Consider the following 13867-nt stretch of genomic DNA (forward strand, 5'->3'; position numbering starts at 1 on the left):
TCTACTGTGAAAGTTCACTAGATAGTCATTTTGAAAAGATATCTAAAGCCTTCTTCTTACTTCATGGTTTGCTTTAGTGGGATCTCGCACCTGCACAAACTCTACTGCACAATTTGCATTCCTTGCTATTTCATTTATATCAGTATTACACTGGTTTTACTTTCTAAGTGGAAGGTAGAACATCAGTAGTTTCAATGCTATTGGTAATTCTGATTCTGCATTCATGAAATATAACTTCCTACGCACTGAAGGGTATCAGACATGTTCTAGTATTCCATTGATCTTATTAGAGTGTTTATAAAGATGCAGATGCAGTTGGTGTAGAAGGGGTAAGTAATCAGTGTATCATTTTCAAACCGGATGTGAGTCCTCATTGTAATTCGATGAAGACTGTATTATTAATTTTGCTTTATTGAACCTCATATATAGGAGGCAATGTGTGTTCAAATTGAAACAAAAGTATGTGGCTTATAAACACTGATTGCATGTTAGTAGGATTTAGATAACAGCAACAAACAACAATTAAGCATGAACTTGGGAGAAAACATCTTATTTTCTCTGTAGCCACACTGATTATATGACCACAGTGTATTATTGTCAGGCTTTTCAATACACCAGCAAAAGTGAACACTTTTCAATGACTTGCATAACAGGAACAACGGGAATATATCCTCTCTCTCATTTCATTTTATTTAGATGTTCTTCCTGAAGTGTTCGCCAATTTATAAAATGTTAATATTTGGACAAAGGAGGTGAGAGAGAAAATACAGGAAATAGGATATTCATTATTTAAATCATTACATCTCATAAAAACAAATTAAATCTGTTGTTTACTTCCAGCTCTTAATGTAAACCGTATCATTTGAATAGAGGGAAATCATACTGGTGTCCTGGTTACCACAGACTATTCGTGACCCTCTGGTTCTGTGAATATAATGATTCACCCCACAAGTAAATTTTCTGCTCCCATATAGGTGTCATATGTAGTCTCCATTCTTTAGTATGTTCTATAAATAATGTGATAGACCACGTCATACACTTTTTTTACTTCTGAATTTTGTTTTCTGAAAAGATGAAGGTTTTCTGAATTCCTGCAATAAGTAATTTATCCTACATCCAGTTGACATTTACCAACACTAAAGAAAGAGTGGGATCACCCTAACTTTCCTAGATTTCATACTTCAGAGATTCTCACAGTTGTCATGAGGAAAATAACTCAGTTGTTATTAGAACAGTAACAGACATTTAAAGTTCAGAATCATAGAATAATTTGGGTTAGAAGGGACCACTAGAGGCAATACAGTCTAAACTCCTGCTCAAAGCAGGGATAACTTCGAAGTTGGATCAGATTCTGCAGGCTTCATTCAGTCAAGATCTGAAAATACCCAAGGATTGGAGAGTCTACAACTTCCCTGGGCAACCTGTTCTGCACAGAAGGATGTGCATTTTTTGATGAAAAAGACATGGATTGTCATGACCAGTTTTATATTAAAATATATATCTATATCTGCATGTAAAATTTCTGAAATTACTATTGTGATGAGTTACCACCACCCTGAATTTAAATAACATAAATGGTGCAGAAAATATTTATAAATTGTGTCTGTATGTGGCAGTGGCCCAGGTTAAATAGGTTTCTGGCAATCTGTGTCAGTTCTGTTTTGTATAAATGTTGCTTATTACTCAATGGATTCATGGAAACATTAAGATTTTTTTTGTATTTAAAGACTACTTGTGTTAGTTTTTAAAACAGTTAAGATAGGAATAGATTTGAACAGCTATTTACTTAAAATAATTCCTTTTTTGTGGTTTTTTTTTTCTGTATTTATATAGATTTAAGATTTACTTATTGTAAAGAATATGGAGCTTAAAAAGTTCTCTCTCTTAGGTAGAAGAGCTGATGAATGCACTGGAAAAGACTAGACAAGAATTAGATTCTACCAAAGCCCGTCTTGCCTCAACACAGCAGTCTTTGGCTGAAAAAGAAGCACATCTGGCTAACCTGAGAATAGAGCGAAGAAAACAGCTTGAAGAAATTCTAGAAATGAAGTAAGTACATTGATTTCTCTAATTTCTAGAAAAATAAAAATTACTACTTTCTTGCCATAAGAGAAGAGTTTTTTTTCTGTAAGTGTTTTTTCTATGTATTTATTTAAGTCTGAATCTAAGGACTTCTAATAGTTGTAAGACTGTTAAATTCCTTTTAAAATATGGAAATGCAAAAGTTTTCATTTTAGAAGGACTCAACAATTGACACTGGAAGAATTTTTTGAAAGCTGTCCTTTGTTACATGCAAATAAAATATCAGCACAGTATGACTTCCATGAGAAATTGAGGGTCTAAAGCCCCATCTTTCAGTGGGAATTTGAGGTTGGAGTTTCTGTTAGTGTCAGATTCAAGGAAACGGGTTTAACTTTATATGGATGGTGCAAAGTTTATTGCATTGAATTAGTTAAAAAAACCTCCAAACCCAAACCAACAAAAACCTATTTGCATACACATTATCACTATGTATATGCGTACAGAATGAAAAAGGAAGATAGACCTATAATTTAAATCTAACTTCCTAATAAAGGTAAATATCTGTAATTAGGGGATGTTAAAGCTTTCACATGATCTTTAAAATTGGCAAAAAAGAGTGAACCTGTTATGACTTGGGTAGGCTGGTAAGTGTGTAGTTAACATTCAACAAAGAAAGCTGACAGTTGTAATTTTGAAACCGTTTTATTGAGGGAGGAAAAAAAACCCAAAACACTTAAGCCATGTATAACTTCAGCTAAGTTTTAGATATCCTTACATTTTAAAGGAAGCTAAATAATTGGAAAAAATGGTTTTAATAATGTTGTAAATAAGACAAAGTGGAAATGGAGACATGTGCTTATTAGAGTTTTATAAAAGTATGTTTTAAGAATGGCTGGCATGTAATATAGGTGCAGAAATACTGTAATGTAAGCACGAATGTTTCCAGCGAAATCAAAAGAACTTCTGCTTCTGACTTTAATGAGGTCTATATCTATACAGAAAAAGGAGAGCACATATGAATTAGAGTAGTATGTGATATTCTATTCTGTAATAGATACATTTTTTTAGTTTTCTGATTTTCTTTTACATGTACATATTCGCCTATGATAACTCAGATGCTCAGTGCCAGTATATTTCATGCAGTCATCTATTTTCTGTGTAATGCTTTGGTCTGTTTCTTTGAGTGCGTGCTTGTTTTTCATCCTAATGGTAAGATTTTTTTTTTCTTTTTGTCATAATTATCAACTATTGAGCGACATAGAGGAAAAAAAGCGGTATCTTTAGTTCTGTTATTGTGACTTTTTTGGTTGGGTACACAGAACCTCACAGAAGAACTGTGTAAGGCATGTATCTTCAGTCTGGGAAGTGAGGCTGGCAAAAACTGGTGAAGTTTGACTTTTCTTTTGATGAAAGCTGTTCTATTTTATGAATAAAGGACTAAGTGGATGGTACTAGTGGTGAAAGATGCAGTATCAAAGGCCTGAGTGAGGAATAGTTTGGAATTTAAAATGAGATATAAACATATAGTGTGTTTTTACAGTATAAATTTTAAAAGTAAAATAGTAAAATTAGAAGAAAATTTTAAATTAGCATCTAAAAAATTAAATTAGTAAAAATTTCTAGTTAAATGTGTGTTGTTTTTTTTTCTTTGAGTAGTCATTAGTATGGTTTCTTTTGTAAAAGACTTCTTTCTTATTTTTCTTTTTTGCCTTTGATTTCTTAATTGCTACTTTGTTAGCTGTGTGAGTGTGCAGACTTTTTCTGCCATTACCTTTTTTTCTGTCTTCAAGAGAAGCAATTGTTCATATACAGGTTTCATTTTTAATCCTGAACTGACCTAAAATTCGTTTGAAATTTTAAGTTAATAACAAAACCCTTCTAACCTGTAATAATAAAATACAACTAATTATAATGCATGCTTCTTCCTACTTAGGCCACAAAGGGTTACCTAATCCTCTACTAGGTAGCTTTCCCAGCTACCTAGCCCTGTGTTGTTACCTGTAAGAGTCTAATGCTCTAACTCATATACAAATCACTCCCCCTGAAATCTATGATTCAGCTAGTAACTTAGAATTAGAACTCACTTTCATTAAAAAAACATATATTCTACTACTATTTTTAATTCTATCCTAACTTTAGTTTCTGTGAAATATGTTACAAGGCTGAGTTCATATTGGAGATGCAATCAAACAGAACTTCTATTGCTTGTGGTGAGATGGAAAGAAATGAATATGGCTATCAGACGTCAGGATGGTTTTGCTGATCTAGGAGATAGGAAATAGAGTTAATGAACAAAACAAAATATATAAAATCACAGCACAATGTTATTAAACAGAGAGAACAAATAGAATAATGACAGAAATTCACGTATATTTACTTTTTTTCTTTTTACTGCCACTTTAACAACATTAGTACTGAATCAAAGAAGGGAAAATGAACATACTTAATTTTTTTGAGCTCTGTGTATAGGAAGGGCTACATGACTGCTATTTAATAGAAATTAAATGTAAATCTTAATTTCAGATTAATGTAATAAGATACACTAAACAACATAAATTGATACACATGTATTAGTAAACATCTTTTAGAAATAATTTAGATATTTTATTACAGTAGTTTAATTTTTGAAATTGCTCACTGAAATAAGTGTATGACAAACAACCTTTATAAAACCGCTGCATTACAACAGAATATACTAAATATGGCATTACTTTTTTTTTATGAATAAGATATTTTCAAAAACAGATTGTAGAAGCTAGCTAAGACTCAGACATCCACTGACAGAATAATGATAATTCTGTGTTGTAGTAATATACTAAAATGGTGTGTCTTCTCTCTGATATTTTAAGATAATTTATTAATTGGCAGCATTGACCATAACTTCTATTTATCATTTTTAAATTTAATATTGAGTGATTACAGTTTTTGCCTGCTAGCTTCCAGTTAAATAGGTATGAACTGTGTGTTTAAGAACATTCATGATGATTTCCTATGCTTATATTATGTTCAAGTTCCAAACATAACTCTGCATTCTAGCCCATCTGGCTGACATTGCCAAGATCCATCTTAATTTACTGGCTACAGTCAGTTGTCAGTTTTAGATAACTTCTTCAGTTGTCATTACATGTTCCCATATACATTCAGTTATTTAAGGAAGTTTAGAATAAAAATGGATAGCAGCTTAATCTTGTTCATTATCTGGTTGGTCTTTTTGAACTGGAAACTAGATAAGTAGCCATTAAATGAAAGGTAGTTTGATGAAGGAGATAAACATGAAGTTCTTCTTAACTTGATGCCAACATGTGAAAAAATAAGATTTATTTTAAAGAATTCCAAAGTGTTAAGTTTGGAGAAGGATTTGCATTTGCTTGTTACTTTCTAAATATATGATTTTTTTTCCCAAATGTCTATTAAAAATATTACTATATTAGTTCTGGAGGAAATATTTTTGTTATGGTCATATTATTTTAGCAGTGCACACATAACTCATACTGACATTAATGGAAGTTACGCATACATGTTAACAGTAAAATGCAGCATGTGTTCAAATCCATCATTTTGCCTAATTGTCTTAATGCTTTATGCTCTTTCTATCTCTGAGCATTAAAAAAAAAAATCAATGCACTTGTTATAAAATGATAGTTTAAAAAAAAAATCTGTATTGCATAGTGTGACAAAAGGCATGTTAATGTTTTTAAAAAATTTATTTATCATGCACTGAAATGTTTCATTGGCCTGAACTTAAATTGGTAGTTAGAAATATATATCAAGACTACTTTTTCCAGACATTGTTTTTGTTTTCTGAGAGTCCGCAAAAAGAAGCACAGCCTATGGAGAACTTCACAAGGCTTGCCTAGAAAAGCTTATTCATTTTGTAATATGAAGAGCTTGAGGGTAGGAGAAGTTTCTGCGCTGTGATGTGGTGGAGGTTTTTTCAGATGTTTCAGAAATACCATATTTGTGGAGCATACTTTCATGACCACAAGGCATCCACAATGCTTTCATACAGATGTCCTTTCCTATATGATGGTTCCTTCCAAAACTCATAAACCTGCTCGTAACAAAATTAGATACCTGTATAGATAGATAAATGAGTATTTATATGATATTAAAATTGCTTTATATATGTATGTGAAATAAATGCCTGTCCTTATGGAAAGTGGATTTTACTCTATGGGATAGATCATCTTTTTAGAAATGGTCAAAATTATTTTCCCTTTGAAAGATACGAAGTTTGCCCTGGAAAGCCAATAGTCATAAAAGAAAGTCTAATGGCATGTGAGGGAAAAGTTATAAAAATTATTATCACCTTTTTTGTTAGTTGAACTTTTAAATTATATGCATGTAATCTTCAAGCTGCAACCACTGAAGTTAAAAAACAAAACAAAAAAACCCCAACCCCTCCAAAACCTCCAAAACTTTGTTATCAAAACTTGGGGTTTTCTTGGTTAAAAGCCCTTAAATTAACTTTCTGTGGTGTTTACTCTACTTAGAAATATGTTTAAATACAAGATTTTAAAAAAATTATTTCATTGTGGCTTTGCATTAATTTGATCTTTCAGTGACTTAGGTACATGTGACAAACACTGCACTTAGTGAGTGACCATAGGATTAATCCCCCAGAAGAATGAACTTCATGTTTTGACTTGAAGAACTCTGAATTCTTAATTTTTGAGATCCAACTGTTAATTACTGAGCGTTTCCTTTAGCAGTCAACTCAGTACACTCAGTGCTCTGAAGTTTCAGAGTATCCTGAATGAAATCCCTGCCAAGAGTTTGAAAGGCAATTTCCTTGCCTTTGATAGAGTTCATGCCATCACCTGTGGGTATTGCTAAATCAGTTTTGTTGGAAGTGACTTTGCCCTGAAATTCACTACAAATTTCCAGAAGAATATATATTTTCCCTTATGTGGAATAAATCAGATTACTTCAGTAACGAAGCATTAAAGATCTCCTAATAAAATAACCAGCTACTAGTCCTTTCATTCAATAACAAAAATAGAACATTGCTGTGCTGTCCAAAAAAAATATGTATTTTTAAATTAGATTTTACTGTAAATTTTCTTACAGTGACAGTGTAAAATTAAACATCCCTTCCTTTGTTTAAGAACGTTCATCATTTTCTTCACTGAAAATAATAAATGAATATTGCTTATCTCTGCTTTTCAGTATGTTTACTTTATTCATTTAACAGCACCTGTGTGTAGTCAAGAATGAAATATTTGTGGGAAGAAGGGAATAAAATGTTTTTTCCACCAAGCATTCAGTCCCACCAGCTGTCACTCTCTGCAGAAGAGCTGAAAACATACTGCACTTTTACCTGCTGGGTTAGTGGTTCAGCTGCTCTGCCAAACAAGGAGAGGGCACTTGATTTGCTAGTAGAGGCCAGTCTCAAGTGCAAGACCACGGTCTGGATCTGCTTGGTTCAACAAACCGAGTATGAGCAGCTTCACAGAGTAAGCAGGAAGCTTGTCTTGTTGCAGGGAAGAGAATGTGTCTTGTCCGTTTGTCTGTCACCTGGTCTGAGTGGTCCCCTCCTTCCTTTTAGTGCAGGAAATTCAAGCGTGGGCAAGTATACAAATGGCTTCAAGTGGACTTTGGAGGATATTGCAGGGATGAAGAGGTTCTTTGAATGGATTCTGGAAGTCAGGGATGACAGCCTAAGGGGAAGACCGTGTGAGATGTATAACTAGAGAGTCACAGTCGGACTTTGTAGGGAAGTCAAAATGCTTTATGAAGTACTAGTGGCAGAAGTATAAGGAAGTTTACCCTTCATCTGGTTTTCTGCAGACATACCCCTTTTTTCCATCTATAAATTTTACTGCAGTAGAAGCTGGGGATTTCACATCTGTGTAGCAGCTCAGCAGGAGCTGCAGCTCTGACAAGGGTTGTTGGATGTCCAGAGAATCTAGACATGTTTCCAGCACCTGGGCAAATCAGCTCACGTCCCTGCCTTACATTCTCCTATTACTATTTCCATCCATCACCATCTCAGACTGGCACTTGGGGAGGGAAAGAGAGAGGACCTCAACATGTTTACCTTTATTTATGTCCTAATTACTCCACCCCAAGAGGTTCTGTCACCCACGGGATAGTGGTTTCTTCCTCATCGCTGTGGGTACAGCTATGGTCAAAAGCGCTTCTGAAATCTCTGTGTGAGTAGTAAATCCAGTGCATCTGGAACATTTCAGAGTAATTGTGTGTGCAGTTCACCTGTTCAGTGCATACACAGGCCAGAAGCATGACACTCATTGACAGGAAAATCCCTGATGAAATTGTAGGAACGCTACTTGCATGTAGTCATAAAGTTAATTTCCTTTTTTGGGTTCTTCCATACAGCAGCAAGGATGAGGAAAGCAATATAGCAAGGTAGGAGAAATTGGCAGGGTGATTTAAGGTTGGAACTACTCTTTGAAATTGCTTGGAACTCACTCTTTAAAACCACTTAAAACAATAGCTTCCCTATAGACACCGTGTGCTTTCTGTGTTACAGTTAGACAGTGCTTTCCCCCTGCCTCCCTCTTTTCAGAAAGGAAAGCAAGAAGGTAGATAACCGTTTCTCTTGCCTACACTGGAAACTGAGGTGTTTAACTAAAAGATGTGAGCAAAGATCCTTAGTTTATGCTCCTTTTTTAAATGCTAGTATATTCTAAGAGCCAACACCTACCTTGGAGATAGTTCTAGGCTAAATAAGTAGTAGCGGATACATGACATTAAAGGATACTCTGAATTGAAGTTTAAGCAAGTACACCAGGGTCAGATTTCTTAGACTATTAATAAAGTATTTTTTTGAAAGTAGAATAATTTTAAAATAATTTTTTCTACTTTGCCAGCTCTTATACAGCCTCTATTTTGAGAAAGATAGCTATGGTAATTTTTTTAACATGAATTCTTTAACATATCTTTACTTAATAAGTTAGATAACAGAGTAGTGTGTAAATAGCTGTGGAGAAAAAATAATTTTCAGAAAGCAGTTTACTATTTTTTGTAATTTTATTAGAGGGATTATTTTGACTTGTTTCAACTGTGGTAATGTATACTATAAACATGTTCAGTGAATGGATAGCAAGTTGATTGTCTCAAAAATTGTACCATTTCAAATGTAGAACACTAGACTGTTTTTTAGTAACCTGTGGACTGCTTCCATTTAATTGTAGGATTCATGCTGAGAGTGTAGAGAGTCATATCCCAAGTTAAATACAAACAAAACAGCAGGATGTTGATACAACTGTGACTTCCATAGGAAGTAGTTAGAATGGTAATGTGGTCTCCTTCTAACTTGGGTGGAAAGTCTCTTGTGACTGCTTTTGCCCCACAGACCTGTAACACAGCATGCCTTGACTAACATTTTTGACACCAACTTGCAAACACCATAAAGATTAGAGAAACCCAAATGAAGGCTTTGTTCTCTGGAACAGAAGCTTTCTTGACTAAAATGAAGAGATGTTTTTCTTTTGTAAACAACGAACGGGCACAAAGCAATAAAATGTTTCTGTCTGTGAGAATAGAATGAGTGAACTGTTTACTTGGGAAAGCGCTTCTCTTATTTAAAGACATATGAGTGTCACCAAGTTCCTATTCGCTTGACAGTCTTATATGTTCAGACTGAATGATAGTATACTTTGATTTTATTTTATAAGATTCATGATGTTTGAAATTTCGTCAGCGTGGGAAGAAAGTGTGCCATTTCTTTTCCTCATTTTGTTCTTGTTAAGGTCATAATTTGCTTTCAAAATAGATTGTCTCCTGCTATTGAAGGTTAGTAAGATCAATTTAGGATTTCTCAAAAACGTGATATGAGAGACTGTATTTTGTCTGCTTTTATATGGGTATCCAAGCAAAGGAAGCTGGAGCCTTTCCCATGTTTACTGTCCACTTTAGACAGTGGGAGAGTGCAGTAACAACCTTTTCTAAGTGTTTGCCTCCCAGGAAGGCAATGTCTTCCTGTTATGGAATGGCAGTAGTGCTTCTTATGTCACAGAAGCATTGTCTGAAGGTGAACCAGAAAGAGTTCAAACATATTCAAACGTATTCCAGACAACACATATTATGATTATAATAAATAAGCATACTTTTCTGATCTAGAAAATGGGTCTGGATTTTGACCAGCTTGTTTTCTTCATCTCATAAGTATTTTGGCTTAATTATCTTGCATTTCCATGAGTAACATTCTCAAGAAACTATAGAAATTTAAGCTTCTGACTCTCTAATTGTAAAAATGATCTTCCAGGTTCCTATGATCCATATCATAATTTGAGGCATCTGCCAGGCAGAAAGGAACTTTGATGGTGATTGCCACTCTGTATCCTAGTAGCGCACTTTTCTTTCCAATTTTGTTGCCATTATTCTCTACCCATTCAGGTACCTTGCCTCAATAGAAAAATAACAGTCAGTGCTCCAGCAAACATTTTATTGGAAATTCTGCAATACTTCTTAGGGGTTTTATTCCTCGAGTGCTTTCCCTAGAACCTGAATGGTAGAGAGATCCAGGGGATCCTGCAGCTGCTTTATGAGGGAGAGACTTAAAGACTCTTCACTCTGGGGAGGGGAAGGCAGGGGGAGGATATGTTTGAAGTTTGCAGAATCTCAAAGGAAGGCATAAACTGAATGTAGAAATGTTGTTTGCCAGATCCCCCAGCATGAGGAATATTAGGCACTTGCTGAAGTTAATCAGTGATCAATTCGAAAGAGAGAGAAGTGCTGCTTTATGGAGTGGTTGGTTGGTGACCTTCTGGAACTTGCTTCCACAGAGGGCAGGGTGGCATCAGCTGGTTCAAAAAGGTTTTAGACAAATTCATGGACAAGAGGTCCATAAATGGCTACTTCTTTATACTCTTTGGCTGTTGTTTTTGAACTATGTTCCCAAAATTTATTTTCTCTCTGAAGTATTAGCTCTTTTCTCCCACACTGCTCCCTTACACTGAAACACACATAGTTAATGATCAGATGATTTTTAAAACTTTTTTTTTTTTTTTTTTTTTTTTTTGGAGAACCAGTTATATTAAGTCAACTAATACACTCTGGAAAGATTAAAGGCCTCACTTTGAACAGCCTTTTGCATCTTCTGTTGCCTTATAGTGTGTAAGTGGATTTACAAGATGATACAAGTGACAAAATGATTATTTTAAAGTGCAGGTTATGAGTGAGATATGACAGTTACATGACATTCTCTAGTGATTGAACCACTTAGATGACAGACAGGATTAACAGTGCTTCAGGTTTACAGGTGGCTCAAGCTGCTCGAAGGACTTTGAGATGCAGAGTATTCTAGTCTTTTGTAATGCAAATGAAAATTTGAAGAAACAATTGCAATTGAAAATCATTACATTTGCTTCTTCTCTTTTTTCCTTTTTTAAAAAATCAGCCTCTTTAAAGTAAAATGTTTTTCTTTTTTTTAATGTCTAAATGTGTTAGGGTTTAAAACACACCAGTTTATGCTATATCTTGGTTCGTAGCATTCTAAATTCATGTGAGGTGGAATAGTATTCAGAAAGGAACAGTGATGAGAAGGATAAAAGTGAGAAGGGACTATGAGTTAGTATTCAGTGAAACATGGACAATGGTAAAAGGAAGAGGGCTGTACAAACCTGAAGAATGAAAATCCAGATCTGGACTCTTCCAAAGGAAACGTATAGTTTGAAGTATGTTTCTATTTTCTAAGGAAGCTTACCATTTTTATCTAAAGTTAACTTACTGGGGAGTTTAGCAATCTTAACTTTAGATAAAGAAGAAGTTGTTTGTATGCTATCTACTAAGTATTAAACACTTTTTGTCTGGTTTCTATTGCACAACTTTTTTTTTTTAATGTAAGAAAATATAAGCAAAAAAATAATTTTACTGGAAGAACAATACTATAGAAAAAAATTGTACTCTGTAATTACTACTCTTGACAAAGCTATATATGGTTTGTTTTAAAACTACCTTAAAAGTGCTTTTATTAGCTAAAAAATTAGTAATGATAAAAATTATGAAATAAGATGGCATTTGTTTTGAAGTTCAGCCAGCATGGGAATGTGAAGGCCTCCACCTCTGATAATATACTCAAAAGAACAAGTGGCTCAAAAGACAGAAAGGAAGGAGTAGGAGGCTGAAAGTGAAAAAAGAAAGAAAAAGTTAGGCTTCTGTTTCATGGATTTTTTTTAAAGCTGACTGAATTACGCCCTTGTCTACTGAAACCCTCTTAGTGTAATTCCCATTGGCCTCCATGACACCTAGGGCAGCGCTGATCAACTGCAGGCTCCCATATTCCTAACCTCAGCCAACTGAATATGATTCTAGCAGATGTTTCTGCATTTTAGACCTCAAAATATGATGGTTCAGGTTTTTTTCCTTTTTCCAGTGGCAAATCTTGCATACTTGAGACCCAGGACATGCAATTCAATGGTAGGAATTATGAGCTTAGGGTCTTCCCAGTGGGATAATGCTGAACTTAGTGTAAACTCATATCTTTGAAAGTGGAGAACCAAAGAAATTTAAAGGTTTGGATCATTTAAACTAAATTACTGAATTATTGTTTAATATTGTATAAAAATATAAAATGTGCTTAGAAATGTATATGATGATGTTTTCTATTAAAAGGCAAAGGTCTTACAAAGTCAGGAGAGAACAGAGTCAGAGGCAAACATGAACAGCTTTCTTAGTGGCAGAAGGGAAAGGTTCGGTTAGCTTTCTCTGCCTTCTCATTAATCCTTAGGTGCTATGAAGTAAATCCACTGCTGCCTCCTTCCTGTGCTTCCTCAGTCCTCCCCCTCCCTATGCCCCCAGCAAAACAAGTACTTCTCTGTGTGCTGTGGAAAAATAAAACTAAGTTCCTATTGCTTTGTTTCCTCTGCTTGGGTTCTCTCATGTCTAATAAGGTGCAAGATGTGCTTGAAGTTTTGCGCTCTCATGTCTGAGAGTGTTCATTAATGCTCTCTAATGTGCATTCTCTCATGCTTTGTAAGGTGTGAGCTCATGGGGCAGCCTTTCTGCCTGTAAGGGCATAAGTAAGATTTACTCTTTTATCTAGCTGATATAATGACACCTGTAAGATTTATTGTCATAGAGGTCTGTACCTCTCTCTTGAAATGAGTCAAAGAGGTTCTGTCTTTTGGGGAGGGAAACACATTCATGCCATATTTTAAATCCAAGAGAACTTCACACTAGTTGTTCTGGGGGTGTTTATTCCCTCCTACTGAACTGTGTATAGCTTACCTATTGAGAGTATAAGCCTGACAAGACTGATCAATACTCTTTATTAATACAGTGCCAGGCATAATGGACTCCCATCCTTCACTGGCCATCAAGCATTACTATTATAAACAAGGTAATAATAAAAACATGTATCATGTTATCACTGTCAACACTGTCTAAACAATGTGAGTGTAGAAATATTGTAGTAAAAAGAGAATTCTTCAAATATCATTAGTAAAATGGCATATGTCGTGGTTTAACCCCAGCCAGCAACTAAGCACCACGCAGCCACTTCCCCCTCCCCCCTCCCAATGGGATGGCGAGGAGGAAAAAAAAAGGTAAAACTTAATAACTAAAGGAAAATAAAATATACTACTAACTAATAATAATAATAATATAATAATAATAATTGTGATGAAAAGGAATATAACAAAAAAAAGAGAAATAAAACCCAAGAAAAGACAAGTGATGCACAATGCAATTGCTCACCACCTGCTGACCGATGCCCGAGCAGCGATCTGCCCCTCCTGGTCAACTCCCCCAGTTTATATACTGGGCATGACGTTCCATGGTATGGAATACCCCTTTGGCTAGTTCGGGTCAGCTGTCCTGGCTGTGCTCCCTCCCAGCTTCTTGCACACCTGCTTGCTGGCAGAGCATGGGAAACTGAAAA

At 34.9% G+C, this 13867-nt stretch overlaps 1 protein-coding gene across 1 annotated transcript in view; it reads left to right on the forward strand.

The window, feature by feature from the left end:
• The window catches only part of ERC2 (ELKS/RAB6-interacting/CAST family member 2), a 396230-nt gene that overhangs the window by 296455 nt on the left and 85908 nt on the right, over window positions 1–13867 (forward strand). The window contains exon 19 of the mRNA XM_050904885.1: window positions 1889–2049. Coding sequence (XP_050760842.1) covers window positions 1889–2049 — 161 coding nt within the window. The remainder of the gene's footprint in view (window positions 1–1888; window positions 2050–13867) is intronic.

This window comes from Gymnogyps californianus, chromosome 13 (assembly GCF_018139145.2).
Source record: "Gymnogyps californianus isolate 813 chromosome 13, ASM1813914v2, whole genome shotgun sequence".
Lineage (NCBI taxonomy): Eukaryota > Metazoa > Chordata > Aves > Accipitriformes > Cathartidae > Gymnogyps > Gymnogyps californianus.